Source organism: Anser brachyrhynchus, assembly GCF_964034855.1.
Source record: "Anser brachyrhynchus genome assembly, chromosome: 10".
In the NCBI taxonomy this organism is placed as follows: Eukaryota; Metazoa; Chordata; class Aves; order Anseriformes; family Anatidae; genus Anser; species Anser brachyrhynchus.
In genome coordinates this window covers 2,864,095-2,885,277 of record NC_137705.1, presented here as the reverse complement: position 1 = coordinate 2,885,277, position 21,183 = coordinate 2,864,095, and the positions used below count along the sequence as shown (strand labels likewise).

Here is a 21,183-nt window from a genome sequence, read left to right as displayed (position 1 = left end):
TGGTTTTACAGGGTTTAGTCGCAGTGTTCACTTTACAATACTACCTTTTTCATAAATTTATTATGCTTAACATATGAAAATAAATAGCACAAACTCTTTGCGACACAAAGCCTCAGTACTTTGAATTCATATACATTGGAAATGTATAGTATTGTCAGTTATGATTTCTTACAGAGCATCTGAGTGCTACAAGACATGACAATAATATGGGTGGGTTTAAAAATAGCTATTACAGTTGGTGAAAGAAGAGTCTGTCCCGAAACAGAGAACACATCTGTAGACAGTCTGTAGTTTGGGAAGTCAGTAGGATGCCAATTGACTGTGGAAGAGTATTTCAGAGCAATCTGGTCAGCCTGTTAACCTACACTTTTCTGTGGTTTCTGCTTTTAACCCGTAGGCTGAATGGACCTTTGGTCTGATGCAGTATGGCCATTTTTATGCTATGTTAATTCTTTAACTGAATTAGATCTGAAAATCAGTTAATATTGAGTTTAATATTTATCTGGCACTATGTAGAGGAATAATAGACCTAAGGAAACCATATAAAGTTATAAGGAAATGGAGAACAAGTGAAAAATCTCACTTAAAGGACAAAGAAAGGACCACAGTGGAGAGAAGTAATGGAGAGGTAGGAGTGGGGTACAAGAGGGGAAGTCAAATGGAGTTCAAACACTTAAGAAATCAGATCAGCTACTTATGCCATTAGGTCTTTGAGAACTTGGCTTTGGCTCTTTCAGGGCAGTGTAATTATTCTTTTGTGGTGGCCAAGCTTTGGCACGTTCGTCTTCAAGTCTTCTGTGGCAGGATTCAATGTTTATGTACTGCTGAGGCCAAGTTTCCCTTCTAATTAGGCATCTATGCAGCATCTATTGGGTGTAAAATGGCATCGCTTATCTGTAATGCATTTTTACTGGTATGAAAACAATAATACCGTGATTAATTTCCATCTAGCAGGAACATTATACAGAAGCACTTCCAAAACATATGGGATAAATTAACACCTGCTGGGTTGCAAAACCGGCACTTGTTTGATTCACTAGTGTATATTTGAAACAATGGGAGAAAGGTCCAGTCTTCCTTATGATTTTCTTCTGGATTAGTCCTAAACAGAGCTCAAATAGTGTCTGAGAAGGCTAGCTAGAATTTACTTCGATTGCAATTTTTCAAAACCCAGGAGTTTTACTCATATTGTCACCTGTCCCTAAGCAAGATTATCTGGTTTCTCTTTTTGAAGGCAGTGATATTTAGAGTCTGTTGCTCTTCAATTGCATCGTTTCAATAAAAAAAGGATAAAACACTCTATGGAAACATTTTCAACCAACACTTTCACAGTACTTATGGTGTATTGTAAATGGAATACTTCAGGCAACAAAATGCAGAATGTTATTGCTCAGTGGACAAAATGGATATTTTGGAGCTGAAAGTACAAGGAAGGTATAATAAAATATTAAGTCTGTCACAGCACCCTGCCTGTTGGAAATATCATGGCAAGAATACCTCCCAGACGCTTTCCACCTTGGGACTTATTCTAAGGATATTGTCTGCTCTCTGTCAAACCTTTTCTCCCTGGCCACCTAGTTGGTCATCTCTGCACTATTCCTGCCTGTGTACATGGTGTGCTTTATTCTTCTCTTTGTCTATGTAGCTCAAAAGAGCCAGCTGAGAATCGTGGGGAATTTGGCATGTGTATGAAGTGTGAGCGTTGCTTCAGAACAGGGTTTTGTATTCAAAGGAAGTTTGTAAAAAAAAAAAAAAAAAAGGGGGGGGGGGCACCAAAAGGATAGTAAACAACCTGAAGGTAAAACTAAGTATGTGGAATATATCTGTAGCAAGAGCCTTAAAAAATTAACAGTAGATAAGTAATGTAATGTTGTTAATTAGTTTGCAATGTACCAGCCATATAACCACAGGCTATGCTCATCAAATTTCCAAGCTAAACAAGGTTGGACTGGGTCAGTTTTTGGTTGGGAGACCTCCAAGGAAAAGCCAGAGTACTGAAAAACAGTTCCTTGGCTCAGTAGGCGACTCTCTTCCCTTCAGTACACCAAAAGAAATTCCCTGACAGGGATGCAAAGGGCTTACCTGTGGCAGCTTAGCAAGTTGGGCTGTGCGCATTCAGCAGATCACAAATGTTTTAGGTGCTTACAGGTGTTCTGCAAAGGACTGTACTATTTACTGTAACAACATATGTTCCTCTTACTGTTTCAGAGGCAATAGAGTCAGACTAAAGATGTAGCTTAATAATAATAGTAATATCCTTTTTCAGGCGTGCACTTGGTGATGGAATTCCCTGTTGTGGTTTTCTTCCACGCCAGTCTGTTTTGGAGAACATATTCTCTCCTACTTCTCAGTGTTATGCTTTGCTATGGAGCTATGATTGTCTCCAGAAGCTAATAATGGCTAATTTGCAAAATATTTGGATTAAAGTTATGCAACATGAAACATTCTTTATTTCTTAAGATAAAGCAAATAAAACTCCTTTTAGTACACACAAAAAAAGCTTTGGTCCAAATTTACATACTGTGCAGTTTCCTCTATTTCAGCAGAATTACACCAAAGCCATATATGGTGAATACAAATTCAAGCCATGAAGAACGTGGTTTTCTGACTTCAACAGTTACCTGTGGGTTTCCAATAGGATTTTAAGCGTTGGCTTCAGCAGAACTTTCAGTGGATCATTTTTCTGTTACATGTGGATGTGATGACATTTTAAACTTTAGTTATTTGAACACCTCTGTCTCCCGCGGAGCTTTTCTGATTATCTTCAATTATTATTGTTAGATTTGTCTAATAGAAGAGGAGGGTAAACCATGCCTCATCGTGCCCCTGGAGAGGGCTGCAGGTGCTGCTTCTCGGGAGCCATATGGAGGATGCTCCAGGTTTCCAGCGTGGTGCAGTCCGTGCCTGCCCTCCGGTAGCTGCTTCTGTCTGTTTCATGGTGAAGCATACCCAGGTTCACAGCTCGGCGAAGCAGGCAAACACATGCCACAGCTGGAACATCTGGGCATACCTGCCCAAGGCAGTGACTCAGCCTCATGTGCCTTGAAAAGCTTTGAAGAGTTAGGGTCTGAAAACACGTCCATCATAACTGATGTATGCATTGTAATTCTGATGCGTTTGTCTACGTGACTTCCAAAAATATATTTCCACTTCTGAATTATCGGCATGATACCAAAAATCTTTGGGATTGTACATTTATTGGCTCTGTCAATGTTTTTTGTTTGTTTTTCTTTTATCAGGAGAGAATCCAAATAGACAATGGAACTCTTACCATACCGGTGCTGAATATGTCAGACTCGGGCCTGTATCAATGTGTAGCAGAAAACAAGTATGATACTATTTATGCTAATGCCGAGTTGCGGGTGATAGGTGAGTAAATGTCATTAAAATGAAGATACTGATTATAGTAGGACACTGCTTTCAAAAATTTGAAATTAAGAAATAACTAGATTAATTTCCACCTGGCAGTTCAAGCACGTTCTTATTTCTTTGTGCTTCAAGAGCCATGTGGGAAGTTTTTGGATTTCATGGCTGGTTTGGGGGGGAAAATCCTAATCCCATTTGTAGTCTTTTTTTTACATGCACTCAAGTTTAAAGAATACTATTTTTCCCTTAATATTTTGAGTTATTAATAGCTATTTTGAAGTTTTAAAAATCATTTCAGGAAGTGGGAAAAATAGTTCTTACATTAAAGAATGTGGCAAATGTGTATATAAAAGTAAATAACATACAACAAATAATCTAAACGATTACCAGAGAAGCACATAAAATAGAAATTTTTCATATAAGTGTTCCACTATCAATATGCAAATATAAAGGTTGTTCTACAGCCAAGTACTGCTGAAAGTGCTAAAACACTGACTTAAGGAGTACCTCACTGTTGTAGTTCTTAAGGAGAATTTTCCCATAAAATACTGCACATCTGTGCATACACTTTGAGTCAGTTGATGAAGAGAAAATTATTGATAAATTGTAAATACATGCTCTAAACTCTGCAGATGAATACCTGTGGCTAGGATCAGAAAAGTATTTATGCTGCTGTTGTAGCTTTGCTCAGGAACCTCCTTCTCTGCAGATAGACCCCTTCTCCCAGCCTGCAGAGAATCCTGAGGAAGGATTGTGTGACTGGAGACTTTAGGAACAGCAGCATAAATGAGACTCAATGAATTCTGTGCTTTGGTATTTAAATATATTTTTCACATTTGATACATCTACTCTCGAAGAAAGCTTAAAAGCAAAGCAATTATTGGATTCACCTACTACGTTACTCAGAAATTAGCTAGTTCATTTAATAACTTGTCAACTGCATACCATTCTGCTCTTTATTTTTAGCTGCAGCCCCTGATTTTTCAAAAAATCCCGTGAAAAAAATCTCCATCGTTCAAGTTGGAGGTGAAGTTACAATTGGTTGTAAACCAAGTGCTTCTCCCAGAGCAGTTATTAACTGGAGAAAGGGCTCAGAGGTGCTGCGGCAGAACAAAAGGTACTGTAATAAACCAGTTGCTGTATTGTTGGGTGTTCTGTTTTAATATCATTTAAACATCACCGAAACACAGCTGACTTAGTATTGCTTTTGACAGCTCATTGACAGAAAACTTTGATGCCAGAGGCCTGCTCTTCTTTAGCAGTGGCCATACAGTTCCGCAGCTATAAAGCTGATTGAGAACAAAGACAAACTGAATACACTCGGGTAATTGTATGATACATAAGCTCGTGTTCATCAACAGTTAATTCTCTGCAATACTATCAGAGCTGACTGTTTACCACATGCAAAGCCTGAGTGAATCAGCTTCATGTAGGAGACATCAGTGGAGGCTTCAGAGAAGTGGAATATACCCTCAGGCTGCAGCATAATTGCTTAGCAGCTGTACAGGTTGTACAATAACCCATATAAAAATCACCCTACAGATCCCCTGTCTTCTCTGTTTAGGCAGGTTTTAGCCACTGGACCAATATGCCAGTATGCTCCCTCACCAACCAATGTGTAGTTGCATGGTCTTAGGCAGAACTTTACTGACATTGGGTCTAACATGGCTGATAGCTTATTTGTGGGTTGCCACAAACTATGCTTAGTACTATATGCCAATGCCAGTTACACAGGAAAGCACTAACTTAAGTCAATAACTTGCTTTTAATGTAAGTTGTGAACGGTAAACAGTGTGTAACCATGATATTATTTCCATGTAGAAATGCTGGTAGATGAGTGAAATGGACAAGCATCTAAGAACTGTAATTTTTTATCTCTTTCAGTTCATGAATATAACAGCAATGCTGTTTTATCCCATTTGCAAAGACTGAAAACAGAATCAGTAATTCATAAAGGTCTGGAAATCAAACACCCTGATTTTGCATATAACACTAGTTGCTCAAGGATATGTTTGTGTGACATAAGAATTAAAATTTTTATATTTCATTAAAACACCCTTATCTAAAAATGTGACCCAAAGAAACAGTTTCCTATCTCATGTTGAAGTTGTATACATTGTTAATAAAAGTAAATTTGAGTAGATGTGGAAAATGCAAAGCTGAGAAAGAGGTATTTCACATAGGTAGTTGCAGTAAAACAAAGCTATGGGTAAGCAATCTGTGCCAGAGTCTGTAGAGAACTTTCCATTGATTTTTTCCATCCTGTCAATAATGCCAGTTTTATTTTCTATTTAACTGCTCAGGTATTAACTAAAAATATTTTCCCAACTAGTGCTCAGTCAAATCTTTTATTTGCATTTTGTTTGTATGGTCTGTTCCACAAAAGAAGCCTATTCATTCCTATTGTATGCAACCCCTATAGGACACAGAAAACATTCCCATTATGCAGCTTGCCATGGGAGAGCTCTGACATTGAGTACAGGAGCAAGAAGAGCACCATCTAGAACTTGCATTTCAAATAACTGAATTAAGCCTAGACCTTGCTAGTTCCAGCACCATGGTATTCCCCATCTGATCTGCTTATAAAAAAAAATAAAATATTTACATACTGCGTGCCATATTTACTTGTACTTCTGTATTAATTTACTAACAATTATAAGCATGCTGTAATTTTTGAGCATCCCAGAAGGCCTTCTGCTGCTGAGCAAAAGCAAACAAAAGGAGCAAGATTTGCACTGAGGCAAATGCAAGGGGTTTTAAACACTCCATGCGCAAAACAATATTACCAGTGTGTCCACTGGTGCGGAGTAGAATTTATGAGGCTTTTTGATTATTAAATGACAAAATAGATAATGCCACAGTTTTAAAGAAGAGAAAATAAATCATCTATACGGTATTTTTTCCAGAGATCTTTGATAGAAAGCAGAAATGAAATGAGGATCTGTGTGGCTGTAATTTCTCTTCACAGCTAATTAAAGTACTAAAATCACATATCTTTGCTCATAAAAAAGAAAGAACCTGCTCTGTCTTTCTGTATGTATGATTAAATCCTGACATGTACCATACAGATGCGCTGTTTTAACTAAAGCTTTCCTTATATCTGCTCACATTTCATTATGCAGCATTTATAGTCTATGTGGATTCCTTTTCTATGTTTATAAAATCTGGTTGGGCTATATATGCTGGAAAAAAAAAAAAGGAAATATCAGTCCCTTAGGGTTCTGAGAGCAAAACAGTGATGGACATACTGCAAAATAAGTCAAACCACATAGCTTCCTGAGAATGATTTGGACAAATTCAATCTTTTGTTACAGAAATAGTGCAAGTAGACCTATTTCACCCTAAGGGAAAAAGGGTGTTCGTTCTTTTTCACCTTCTTCCTTTCACTTGTGATAATAGTTTATGATGGTCATGCATGCATAGTTACTGCTGTCCCTGAACCTCTGAGCTATTAATATCACATAACACTGCTTTATATTAATGTCAGTTTAAGTGTGTAAATATAGATGTGCTAACTAGGAAAAGTTAATTAATAGACTATCCATCTTATTAATAAAGGCACCATGAAATACTTTCTACTTGATTTCCTCTGGGGTTCTTCTGCCAAGCCTTTTTATATTTACGAAGCTGCAGTACTTGGGTGAAGGTCCTCAGCCTTCTAAGATGTTTTCTTCCTGCCCCATTCCTCTCCTCTGTCTTCTCTGTAGTTCAAAAACATCTTTGCCTGGATCTTCTATTTGTATACCTTAACTGTTATAGAATGCTTTATTACATTTGAATCATACACAAGTCCTTCAAAAAAAATTCCCCAATCAATTTTTACATTAAATGGGAAAGAAAACATACATATATAGGGTCTGCTTACTGTTCCTCTTCTCGATGTTCCTTCTGCATTGAGTATTCTATTTCATACTTCTCCAAAATAATTTATTTTCACCCTCATTCATATGGGTCACATTTTGAATAGTGGTGTTTCTTTTTGGCTAGTGCAGCTGGCCACTTTAGAGAGGCAGCGTGAGATTATCAGCTACAGGAATCAAAAGGCATCTCATCGTTGGCTAATCCTTGTTTATGCCTTCTCTCTCTTCATATGATTCCTCTAGTCAGCTTCTTCATATCGTCTAGTACAGCTTCAAGATTTCTTTTGTGCAACTAACCTCCTCCTTTGAATCCAATTTTTGTGAAATGGGCTTTTGGGAGCAATGCCACTTGTCCAATGGGCTTCTGTCAAAGTTGGAAGAGATTTATTTGCCCTTTGCCAAATGCAAGACCTTTTCCTGGCATGTGCTTTGGATTTTAGTTAATGTGGAGATTAAATGCAGCAGAGAGAAAGAACAAACGTAATGCTATGAACTCCCAAGCTGGGGATTTTGACACAGATAGGAGCTATTTTTCTGTTATGTAGTCTCAATAAAATCCAAAGGGAATTTTCTTCATCTCACACCTCACTTTTATCATCTCATGCACCCACTGAGGAAAAGTGGAAAAGAGTGGAAAGGAACAATTCATATATTAAAGCAAATTTGCAAGTCTAGACACTGATTTCATTATGAATGTATGTCATATCATCTTCAGTGGATTCAGGACCAGTGAAATTTTTTTTTTTAATTGATTTAAACGTTTTAATAAATGGGAATTGGAACCCTGTTTACTTACCAGGGAGAGGTGCTGTTCCCTCAGCGTGAACCAAGGATCCCCAAACACTGTAGTGAATGCATATAAACATATGTGATTCACTCCACTCAGAATTTAAATGAAGATAGCAAAGGGAAAACAAAGAAATGAGGTAGGCTGAAAGAATGCATTAGTCATATGCAGCACTTCCCATGCATTAATAATCAGTAAAAAGCAAATATTCATAATTTCAGGTCTTTTCTGGGGACTGGACAAGAAGTATGTTTAGGGGTTAATAAAATATGCTCAATACTTGTTGGCTCCTGGTCTTGCCTGTAGGATAGTCTTCAGCCCCATCGCAGTGAAGGATGGTAATTGATTCTCTGCCATAAACAAAACTGCTCTACCTGGTAAGTGTGGCACGGGAGAGAGAATTTATTTTTTGTATTTTACATTCAAGTTATTGCCATTTCTCAAAGGAAATATGGCAGAGTGATTGAGCACTGAAAAGAAAAGCTGTCTTTCAACAACCTCATGCAAAGAAAACTGAGCAGATGTTGTGATCGGAGACTACCACTAAGGGTTAGAAAAATTATCTGGTAATTGCTGAGGTCTTACAGCTGCCCCTTGGAGGCTCAGGCTCAGGGGGATTCTCTCCTGCTACCAAGAGAGATGCAACAACCCAGCAGGTTTCATTAGCTAAAGGGCTGGATCCTCTCACAGCTGTATGTTGCACCTGAGCTGCTCTGTCAGTCTCCGGGACAGGACCACTCTTCTACAACCTTCTGAGAGTGCACAGCTGCTGTCCACTTGTGTTTTTCTTCTGCTGCTCCGCTGTTTGGAGTCAGGTCTCTCCCCTACCCCATACACATCATCCCCTCCACCAAAAAAAAAAAAAAATTTAAAAAAAGTCTGTCTTCTTGTGGACTGCTGTTGGAATTACAGAAAGGAGGAGTTAAAAAAAAAAAAAAGGCAATTAATTGATAAACATGAGAAGTCCTCAATCTACCAATCAAATAAAACATATAAAGCATATTGCACTGTGAAATAGCATTTCAGCTTGAACCAATTTGAAAAGAAATGTGTCAGGGCAGTTCAACAAGCTGCAGTGAAACATTTCAATTACCAGAATGTCAGCATTGTTTGTTTAGCTTGTACTGAAACCTTCCAGAATATCCATTATTTTAAATAAATAAATAAAATAAAAATCCTGCTTGGGGAGGAATCATAACAAAATGGATTGAAAATCCCAAATTTTGTAGTAGTCTACTAACAAAGGAGAAGATTGATGTCACTTAAGTTTTATTTAGCTGAAGTCAATATGCAGTCTAAGGTAGTTATTTACTTTTTCTTGGCAGGCACCTCTATCTCAAATGAGATGCCTAACTTTTAGATGAACAAAGCAGGAGAAATGAAACACCTACAGTGTTTGAAAAAAAGAAACCTGTACTGAAGTCAGACTAGTTGAGTCGCACAGGCAAAGAGAAGCTTTGCTTGTCATGCTGTTTTGTGCCACAAACCACCCTGATTTATGCACCCACTGTTTGCAGATAAAGATAGTATAGGCATTTGTATGCTGGTAGCAAGTTTCATATGTGAAGTATTTTCTTATGCTATTCTAACTTTTACTATCCTATTCCCAGCTTTCTACAGCAATATGGCGAGGTGAATAGGAATGGGATATTAATATTACTATTATTTTATTTTTTAAGTCCAGTTTTTGAAGCCTGGATTAAGTGTATCTCCGTTTTATCCTTGTTTTTCTACCACAAGAAGCTTTGCATAGCTTTGATGATATGCCTTAACTCTTCTATCTTATCAATGTCTGCGTGCTTGTAAAGAAGTTCATTTCCTATTTTAGTTTTTAAATAGAGCACTTGAAGTGTGGGCATCAGCAATCAGAGCAATTCCAGATATCTTAGACATCATCGCTGTAAGTCAACATGAATACAAATTAAGCTTCTCCCTTGATGAATTTCTAATTTTGCTTAGGGAACCAATGGAATTGATTCCACATCTGCTAAATTTGATTAATCACTTCAGTTCCATTCCTTGCTAACAACTAAACTGACAGAAATCAAAGACATGGATTTACCTGTCTGCTTTCTGTGGTTGGTCTGAGTTTGCATACTAAGATACGAAAACTCCTGCAAAACCTTACCTTACTGTATAGAATTGCTTTGTTTTTTCATCTCTTAGGCCATGCTAGTACAACGTATTTGTTGATAACTGGACAAAAACCATCCTTACACCTTCCCAATGGAATGCTGAGAGCTGCAAGGAATATTCTGTATTCTGGCTAAAAATATCTCACATTCAGATTAGAATGGTCTTCCTTTTTTTCATGAATGATAGCAGAAAAGATATTGCAAAAGACCAGTAAGGGTGGAGATAATATACTTCCTGAATATTTATTTGCTAACAGCAGTGCTGGTTTTCTGTTTTCACTGTTGCATGTAAGTATAAGTATACAAGCATTTTCCCAGGCTTACTTCTCAATAATGTCATTGAATCTAGCAGGACCATAAACCATGACAATACTCACTGAAGAGTGAGTAAAAATGAGCAGAAATGTTTGGTGATCCAGCAAAACTGCTAAAATTGGCATTACAAAAAAAAAAAAAAAAGTTTTACAATCAAAGGAATGCTAGAAAATGCCTCAGACTGACCTGAAGTACCTTCAGTCTTTCCTTCTTTGTGTTTTTCATGCTTCTAGTTAATTCTCTCTTTTCCCCCAAGAGGAGACTGAAGGCAGGGGAGGCGAAAGCTTATGACTGTGTGAAAGATGAGGAAGGAGATACGGGGGGAAGGAAGAATGAGAACAGAGGAGGGGAAGAAAAAGAATATTTTATTTTTCTTCTTAATCTTATTTTCCTTTGTTTTCCCCCTTTCTTCTTCTTCTGTTATCTTTCCATTTGAACTCAATCCACTGTAAAGTAATGAGAAGGCAGGAGGGGCCCCCCATTGCTACTTGACCCCATGAAACTCTGGCAGGCAGAAGACAGAGAATATTAGTGCAGAGGAAGACATAAGAAAAGGGCTTTTCTTCTATTTTTTTTCTGTCTCCTTAGAGAGTTTCATAATGGAACAAGCCAATAAACCTAATTTCATCATGTATTACTGACTACTTAATGTAATACTGTTTAGCACATCAGATAGCGTGAGCATCAAGTAAGCAAATGAACCATATGTTCTCATGTTTAAGGAAGAGTGACAACCTGCATGATACTGGATTTATTACAGTTTCCCTTCTGTATGACATCTCTGTAATACAATTTTAAATTGTTCCTAGTCAACTCCTGGGAACCTTGTTAAGGTGAGCCTTTCCGAGGGGCTGTCCTACATGCTGAGATGTCCCAAGCAATCTGTCACTCTTCCATGTCATATGGAGTTGTAATAAACTAAGCCCCAGTGAGTGTCAGTGTTGTGCCCTCTCTCCCTTTCAGTTCATGTTCTGTCCCTGCTTCATGCACATATTCTGATTGATGTTTAGGATTTGATCCAAAGCCAGCTAATCTCACTGGAGCTTTTCCATTGACTTCAACAGGCTTTGAATCAAGGTTCCTAATTAGGAGTTCACACAAAAAATAATGAGAGAATGCAACCTTCTGTGATCCTCTTCTAGTCCAAGTTGTACTGCCATGCACATCATTACTGTTGCACTTATTCTTGTGTGTATTGCCGTAGCATACAGAAATATGAGCAGTGGATGAAAAACATGCACTGCACAAACACCAAATAAAAGATTCCTGAGGGAAAAAAATTTGACCTAAAAGTGACATGAGAGGCAATGGCTAGATCAGGGTGTATTGGGGATATGGTGTAAAAAGACGCCGTAGGATGTTATTGATTAGCATGATAGGTAAATGGGTAGCTGTTGCCAGTTATACTCTAGATGTGAATGAAAAGACAAAGAGTTTCTGGGATTTTTCTTAGTGTGAAGAACTACATGAGACTAAGTATAGGAACCAGCACCTTGAAAATGTGGCTAGTGCTTTTGTAAGAGGATACTAACACCTCTGCTTTAGCATGTGCTGGAGCCTGAATACATGAGAAGTTGTTGGAAATCGGGATTTTATTGCAAAGAAATACCAATATTTTACTACATCTTTTCTATGAAAACTAAAAATCTTTTCAAATTTTCAGTGAATGACAGAGCTGCTTAAGGGACCCATAGAAGAGGTAGCATATTAGTCATACATAAAAATGACAAAATATCAATGTTCTGTGTTATTTTGAGAAAGGCTGTGGGTCTAAGGCTTCAGTGAAACACACAGAGTCCAACCATTATAGGTCATGTTAAGCACAAATTCTGCAGACAATCTGGGGATTGCCTCAGGGTTTCCTGCAAACCAAGAGGTAACCAAGTCAAGGGGTAGAGAAAGCTGGAAGTAATGAGACCTAAAGACACGGGAGCAAGGACACGTGCAGAGATAAGAGTGGTCGTTGTGGAAGCTGAAATGACCAAAGATGAATGCAGTCAGGCTGAGGAGAAGAGCAGAGGGATTCAGGGGATGAGCTCAGAGAGCAAGTCAATGGCAAAGCAGCAGTGAGAGCTCCTGAGTGGAGAAGAACGTGGATTTTGGTCCTTCCTTTTTTGCTCTCCTAGGAATTGTTTGCCCGAGCTTGGGAATTTGGACTACTTGTTCCAAAATCCCTTTCGTGATTGTTAAAAAATCACTTCAACATTAGAATACACCTACAGCAAGAGCATCTCCAATGCTGCACATCTCTTATGTGTATGCATGCATGCAACGTGCTGGTTCAGGGTTTCTGAAAACAAGTGAGCACCACGCTGTGTACCTGGTGTCACTTGCTGCTAGTATATACGGAACAATTTGAAGTTAACTGCAGGTTTTATTGTACTTTTATTTTTTGAAATACGTTCTGACAAGCAGATAGGGAAGAAGATTTCTCTAAGTGAATTAAACTCCCACACACAGGGTAATTCAGGGCCTTATGTACTGTTTAAATTCCACTTAAGTCCCATATTAAGGTCTTAGTTTTACATCTAGAGTGAATTTGGATGTATGAATGGGTGCCTCTGAACTCCTGATAATATCCAAATCATAAAAATAATGATTAATAGTGGGATTAGATTGAATAGTAGTAGTGTGGGCATACCATCCTGTGCTGGAAGAAATTTTCTCTAATGTACCAGAGCTGTAAAGATCTTATAAAAGCAACAGAATTTGTTGGCAAATAGAAAACATGGCAACCTTTTTCTCTCACAGTTCAGGTTATTTTCTACTTGGATTCTCACCACAGAATTTTGCAGTCTGGCTCCTGATCCTTTCCTTCTTAGTGTATTACTTTACCACTATCATTTTTTTCTTTTATGAATGTTCAGACTGGTTGATGTACAGCTAGATAAATACCATGTTTTATTATGCCCTGTCCACAAAATAGACTTGTAACTGAGAGAGACCTTTTTGGCTGGACTTGCTAAGGTATGGCTCTTGTCTCGGTCTAGGTTATATGAAATCTCATGACATCAGCTGTTTAGATTTCAGATAGGATGAGGACAGACACACGGGAGAGAGGACCCATAAATGGGCCATATCTGCTAAATACGACAGGAGACCAAGTTACCTATGTGGGAAAAGGAAGAGCAGTGTTTGTCTGTTAAAAATTATTGCAGTGATTTAGAAAGCTGAAGGGATTAAAACATTTGGGGGGGTTATCTTTTGTTTTGGTCCATTATCAAACTAGCTATTTGGTTGGCAAGTCTTTCTTTCCCATATGCATAGAGATGCTGCTGCCCAGTATTCCACAGCTGCAAGTTTTGAGACATAATACTTCAGTAGGTTTAGGCACATATCTACAAACATGGTGGTTTTCCTACTTTTTGCTTTGGCCAGCACGTAAAGACATTTGCCTCACATTTATCACAAGTATATTAAAGACAGCATAGCAATTATCACTGTTTTACGTTAATGAGAGTACAGTCTCCTGAAAATATTGTAATTTGCCTCAAAGCTTCACAATGGAGTAAAACTCAAATCAGATGTCTGTAGAAATTTACATAAAATAAATATTTGTAGTTCCAAATTACGAAGATTCTATGCAAAAATAATGTTCAGGTTTAGGAACATTTTAGAAATTCGGGGAAATAGAAAGGAACAGTGTTTTATTGACACCTTTTGCCATTGCTATTGGTATTCTTTTCTAAAATGTTTTAATAAGACTATTCAGATAGATTATGTAATTTTGTTTTGATCTAAATAGTTAACACAGAGTTTAATGGCATTTATTTTATTTCCAGTTAATTGTCAATCAACTCTGAAGCTCATTTATACCAGCATGCAGATAAGGAAAATCTTCATTTAAGCATAGTTTATTAAATGGCAATAGTATTAGCATACAAATTACACTCAGGATAGGATAAACAGGTACAAAGATCATTAACATATAATACAGACAGTTGGATCTCAGATGGGACTCAGTGGGACCTTTTCAAAAATACCAGAGCTGTCATCAGCAGGTACAATTCATTCACTCAGTCAAACTTTACTTGCATTTACATCTGCATAAATCAGTAGGAATTCTGAGTCACTTGAGATCTCTGTTCAAGTGGCTGTCCCTTGCTTGCTTCTCCTTGTGCTTTTTAATTCAGCCTCTCTCATGCTTACCAATCTTTGCAAAATTAGAAAAGTCAGTTATTGTCTCAGCATCTGCTAGCATACCTGAAGACATTTATAAACAATAGCTTTTCATAGCCTGTGAAAGCAACAGTGGTTTTGCTCTTGAGCACTAAAGTGAGACTGCGAAGACATGGTTTCAAATAGGATTTCTCAGATAATAAAAATTACTTTGCCTCTGATTTCATCAGATCCAGCATACTCCCTTTTTATCTGCACAGTGCCGTGATGATGACTTCAATAACATTATGAGGTGTCAGACACTTGATGTTAGAGGCAGAGAGGAGAAAAGAAGGGTGAATCTTTACATCAAGTATCAGGGTTACTTTATTTTGAAAGGAATTATTTTATGCCCTTGAAAAGATAACTGTACTACTGGAAGTGCTGAAATCTGCAGACATAGGTTTGAATCACCCCTAGTATTACACCAGTGTAGCTCAGCTGATTTTGATGGAGATTTCAAAGACATTTGCTGTATTGAATTAATGTAATTCACATCCATGAATTAAAATTGTACCTCTCTAAAACAGATAGGCTGAGTAATACAGCAGTGCACAAAACACTTCAAAATCTAATGAGTTGACACCTCTTTCTTTTCTCAGATTTTATTTTTCTATCGGCCTTGCTAAATACATATTATTCTTTCATGCTCTTAAGATCAAAGCAAATAGCCATCAACAGTCTTTTGTTCACATGAGACAACACTTTCGGAGATGGTTTGTTTGGCCTGGTTAATTAAAAGCTGTACCTATCATCCCTGCTTGATTTCTCAAGTTCTTTACTTAAAAAGTATGTGTGACAATTTTAATGAGCTCTCACTTCTTCCCAGCTTCATGTCTTCTGCAGAAACATTGCAAACTATTCTTTTGAACATTACGCAGAGTTTTGACTCCAGCAGATCTTGGGTAGCCCGTTTTCCCTTTTCCTGTGTAGCACTTATCTTTCACATTAATGGAGTCACTCAGAGAGGACGAGGACATGGATCAATCCCATGAAATTACCAAATTAAAAGCAAACAAAAGGACACCACTTACACCGTGCTTAACTGGGGAAAAACTTCTCCCGAGCTGGTGTGTGACTGAAGGTTCATGGAGGCTCAAATTGCTTTGGATCGATTCCTGAAATCAGTTGTCATCCTGCTCAGAAAGGCATCACTTCTGGAGCCAAACCCTGGGCTTGTACTCGCTTGGTGCCTTGAGGATTGTGAGGCCCTGCCTCTGCCATGGGCACTGGCTCCAGGTAGGGAATTGCCTGGCTGTGTCCTCAAACTGGGCTTTGACAGCTGTCTTACGTTCGCATGATCCACTTGAAGCGAACTTCATCCACCATACCCAGCTCTTTGTGGGGCAGGTTCCCAGGCTGGTTACATATGGAATGGCATTTCAGAGCATTTCCAATCAGCTCGTGTGTGCTGGAACGTTGTATGAGTTTATATCACCGGATTTTCATCTCTTCATTTCCCCATAGTGTCTTTACTTAATTGAGCTATTTACCCAGAGGTAGCACCTGCATAATTCAGGCAGGAACATCAGCATCAGCACGAGCCTGATAAGCACTGAAACGTTTTGTAAGTTGGAGATGCCTACGCGATCCCTTGCTGCAACAGGACTTCGTGAACAGCTGTGTCCCAAGTAGCTCCTTTCATTCTTCTTTCTCCTCCTTTACCAGCGACATATTTATCAGCTCCACTGCAGATCTTTTGATGTTTGTCCCTTGACAAACACTCATTTACTTATGGAGTAAAGTCCATTTTTTTTTTTCTGGCAGAGAAAACATTCTACTTGCACTATATTGGGCGAGTTAACTTTTCTGTCTTGTCACAGTACTTGAAGTTACCTTGTCTCCTGATGCAAATGGTAAGAATTATTATCTATAGCCTTCACGCAGTCTAAAATGTTGTGAAAAGTAACGGTTTTCAGCGAGCCTTTCAGCAGGTGAGACATGCATTTCACAGCTTCTTTTTAAACCGTTTGTAAGAGCTTGATCTGAAGCCCATTAAAGGAAATATTCCCATCACCGTCAGAATCGCAGTGCCATTATTTGGAAGATAAATGGAAGAGGACAAAGTGCAGCCCCTCTGAACCCACCCATGGCACAAAGTCGTGGCTCTGAGGAAGTTTATGTCAACTTTGCCATTCATGGCAACTGGGTCAGTATTTTGCAGAGCTTTTTTCCATGCATTTGAAATGCATCATGTTGATTTTCTGCTGTGTTCTGCCTTCTCATCCCTCTCCTGACACAGACCTTGGTACATCTGGAAATTACTTTTTTTTTTTTTCCCTTTAATTCCCTTTTCTGCTAGCTAATTACTCCAGATCTCATTGTGTTTTTACATAAATTCTGCCCAAGTACTGTATTTACAGCTAGCTCCCTAATTGTCTTTAGGTAACGTGACCTCTGTTTCAAGCAGCTCTGAAGCTTTTGTTAGCTCATGGCTTGTCTTTGCTGAGCTCTGTTTTGATCCGCTGAAAGAGCCATTCCAGCCCCAGCTCACCCAGTTGTGGAAGTATTGCTTCAGAACAGCATTTCTAAAGATCAAACATTACCTCATCAGCACTCGAGTGGGTACAAACCCCTCTTAGTGAATAAACCACGAAGCTGTGAATTATTCAGATCTCAATTCCTAACAAAGAATACATGAAAAAAAGTCTAAACTAGACATCACTAAACTTCAGTGAAAAAGCCATAACCAGTAATCCTTAGAGGGCTATGCACAGAGCCTGTGCATTCAAAGATTCTTCCCTTTATTATTGTGTATTTTTACAGACTCTTTTTTTCCTGGATATTTACTTGTAGTGGAAGCTTCTGGGGACTAGGATTGTCTGTTTTTGCCTCATACCCACTTCTAGATTCCAGTCTGTACGTAGAGTTTTTAGGTACAACTGCAGGAAAAATATTAGGGCATCAATATTTGATGGTGGGAGAGACACTAAGTTGTCTCATTATAACTTATAATTCAGGTATCCAATTTATGAGCATTTGCTGATCCACGCTTGAGTATCTGTTGGCACCGTAATAAAGCCACCATACATTAGCTAACCAGTCAATTGAATCAACTATTTTATCACCAGCAGTTTTTGATGACAGTGTTTTCTTGCGGCTGGTACAAACTAGTGCGAAGAAATGCATCATTAATGCAAAGAACATTGCAAAGGCAGAAGTGAAAAACCTGTAAGTGTTTCCTCATATTTAAACCCACCTTTGAAATACTGCCCTCGGGTGTCTCCCCACACCAAGGAGATGCACTTATAACCTCAGGTTTCTTGCTTATTCATCCTTCCTTATCTGAAAATGTTGTTTGGTTGATACATCATTACGTTAAAGAGTGTACTTTGTTGATTTGTATTTTGCTCCTCTCCGATGTATTTGGATATATGATATTAATAAACGGATACATTAATGTGGTTACATGATACATTATTAAACCCCAACTTATTTTCTCATCATACTACAAATTGCAGGCAAGCAACCACTGCAGTAGCTGGTGATTATTGCCAAGGTAACAAAGATTTTTCATTCAAACCTGAATCCCATCCCCTCTCAGCTCCACACCCCAGTGAGAGACGCTGCAGGGAGCAGGTGCCACATGAGCACCCTGGAGGAGCTGGAAGGGCAGGAGAGTGTCCTCACTGCCATGCAGACGTCCCAACTCAGGGCTCCTCACTCCTAAATCTGCCTCTGAGCAGGAGCAAGTCTTCTACAGAGTCAGGACTTTACAAGGAGAGAAATGAAGGGAAGAAGCAGCATGCATCGCAGCTGGTGAAACATGGAGATTGCAAGGTGAATTCAATCAGCACTGAGGCACAGCGGAGCGTCCTGCTGGTTCAGCAGTGGGAGCAAATGGAGGGGGGATGGAGCACACGACCTCCAGAACAGCACATCCCCACCGTCCTGTCCCCATGGGTGTGCTCCCCTCCATCCACCTTGTGAATCTGCTGCAGCCCCTGCTTTGCAGCTCCCTGGCAGGGCTGCGGGCCGGGTTGTCCTCAGTGTTTCAACACAGGGTTGGAAATCTGAGTCTGGCACTTCCCTCCATCAGCCGCGAGGCTGGGAGAGGGTAATGGGAAGCAGAACAAGGCTTGATGTGTGTTATGCTTATAGCTACAAGCATATAAATACAAGAGTGGAATACAGCAAGATGCTGTGATGGTTTTTGTGATTTAACAGCTATGATAGTACTGCCAGCTTCAACTTCTGCTCTTGTTATTGTTCGTTTCCTTTAATAATTCATTACATCATCCAATCTTATGTTGTCAGTAATAAATATTAAATACCCAAGCTGTGATGCATGAATTAGATATTTTCTTTTTATAAAAGGATTCTTGTATTAGATTTAAATGTCAATTAAAAGAAGAATATAAAAGAATAATGCAGTGCTTCTGTGAGCACTGGAATGAATGAAGCCTCTTTTCTGTTGGATTTATGACTTACATCTGGATTTTGTCAGATCTAGGAAAACGCAGTGTCTGAGCACTGCTCTTCCCTGTTAGCTGCAGGTTCTCTGATGCCTACTAAGCAGTGTGCTCACACAGGGGCCACACTGGCAGGAGGGGCTCTACATGGAAACCCTGACCCCATTTTCTTGAGACTTCAAGGAACTTCATGCCTTTCGGCCCACTGTCCTTCTGAGCTCAGAAAAATAACCAAAACTTCAACATCTACCAGAGGCAACAGGTGGATGGAAGAACTGGCACAAAATAAAGAAAATTTTATGGGATAATATTACTTTCTGTCCTAAAGTTCATTGCCTAGATAATTCAGTTTTCATTTTGAAACTCTCTACCTTTGCTAGATGTGTGTTCTGTGTATTTGTGAAGGAAATCCCCAAACCCTGAAGCTCCGTTCTTGTGTGTAAAAGTAGAAAGGTTCCTGGCATGCCACGAAAGCCTACCTAAAGAAAACTTAAGCTGAACACTGCACTGGCTTATATCCTAATGTATCTCATTGACAAGAAGAGGCATGTAAACAAGCTTAGAAATTAATCTTGTCCATAAAACCCAGGAGTGGTTCTGAAATTACTATTAAATGCAATTTACCCAATCCTCAGCAAACTGGTGTGAACAACATAGTGACTAACAAGGTGATTTGAGGGCCCTGTGAGACAGCGGTGTATTTGATTTGGCTCTTTGGCTTGTGAGATGGCATTTCAGCATCTCAGCTAGTCTGCTAATGTCTTTTAATAATCCTGACAAAATTGCACAGGCAGCTGGCCTCAGACATAACATTAGTATAGCATCAGAACATTGAGATCTGGAAAAAAAGCTCCCTATGGTAAAATATAGCACAATTAGGTAACAAGTTGGGTCTTCCTTCATTCTCTTGAGACCCCTAATTTTACTGCAAGTGAACTAGATAAGTTAGTGGTCAATTCCAGTATGTCAATACAACTTTCCCAATATAGAAATCAATAATAAGAAGAGGTGAAAAGTAGTTGATACATATTCCGCATGCTGTAGAAGAGAAAGAACATACTGGAGGCATTTAAATATTAGAAAAAAACATTCAATTTTTGTAACAGTTCCTGTAACAGAAGTATTTTTTCTTATTTTTTTGTGTGTTTCCTTGTTTATTTTCCCAGGATTGTCTTCCTTGAGGATGGCAGTCTCAGGCTCTACAACATCACCAAGTCAGATGCCGGGGTGTACACCTGTATAGCAACAAATCAGTTTGGAATTGCCAGAAATTCAGGGAGCCTGACTGTGAAAGGTACATTAGTATTTTTCTTTGGGCTTTATGAATATTAGAAAGCGTTTTTTGCTGCTGTTGTTTTTTATTTTTATTTCAGTGGGATGCCCAAAACTGTGCCAGTCAGTATTCCAGTCAATAGCGACAGGTTTTTACGTGCAGTTTACAGCTTAAAATGCTTGCAGCAAGGGAAACCTCATGACCACACCAGTTTGATGATCAATTTGTTTATCAGCAAGGTCTCCCAACAGAAATGTACTGTAGCATTAATAATGATATTTGCACTGCTGTACCATGTAGATGTCACAGACATGGGCTGCACTGTTGCAGTTTGGTGGCCCCTGTGCAGTGTGTTTACATGAATTTATTCAGCTCATTTATAATTTCTATCCCATCTGAGATTCAGAAGAGACTTTAAAGCTGGGGTGTAAAAAGGAAATAAGACACTATGTATTAATCTCAAAATCAGGTGGATTTATTTTCTTCAGCACAGATACATTTTGCACAGATATATGTTGCATATGTTGCATCCCCGCAGATCCGAAAGCCACCCACTCCTCCTCTGCGTCCCAGCTGCTGCGTGCTACTTTGGCAAAAAAACTCTAAAACAAATCAGAGCCAAGTGAAAACTATTCTTTATGTCTTCACTTGGCTTTTGACTCTCAGTATTAAAATGTCCATCCTCCACAGCCCTTCCCCAGTCTAATTGCTGCATTAACAATAAAGTAAAGAATCTGTCAGAATATCTTCTCTGCTTTTAGACTATTTTGTTTTCCTGGATACAGTCTGAAAGTATTTGATTTTTTGTTTACATTTCCCTACATTTTATTTTTGCTTCACTTAAACCATTTTGACAGTTAGCTACAGAACCATGTAA

At 38.7% G+C, this 21,183-nt stretch overlaps 1 protein-coding gene across 15 annotated transcripts in view; it reads left to right on the top strand.

Annotated features, from left to right (window-relative positions):
- Positions 1 to 21,183, top strand: part of CNTN6 (contactin 6) — a 143,702-nt gene that overhangs the window by 101,027 nt on the left and 21,492 nt on the right. For all 15 annotated transcript variants that reach the window (XM_080605768.1, XM_080605769.1, XM_080605770.1 and 12 more), the window contains 3 exons: positions 3,240 to 3,369; positions 4,333 to 4,483; positions 20,200 to 20,327. In XM_080605768.1, the coding sequence (XP_080461894.1) occupies positions 3,240 to 3,369; positions 4,333 to 4,483; positions 20,200 to 20,327 (409 nt within the window). The remainder of the gene's footprint in view (positions 1 to 3,239; positions 3,370 to 4,332; positions 4,484 to 20,199; positions 20,328 to 21,183) is intronic.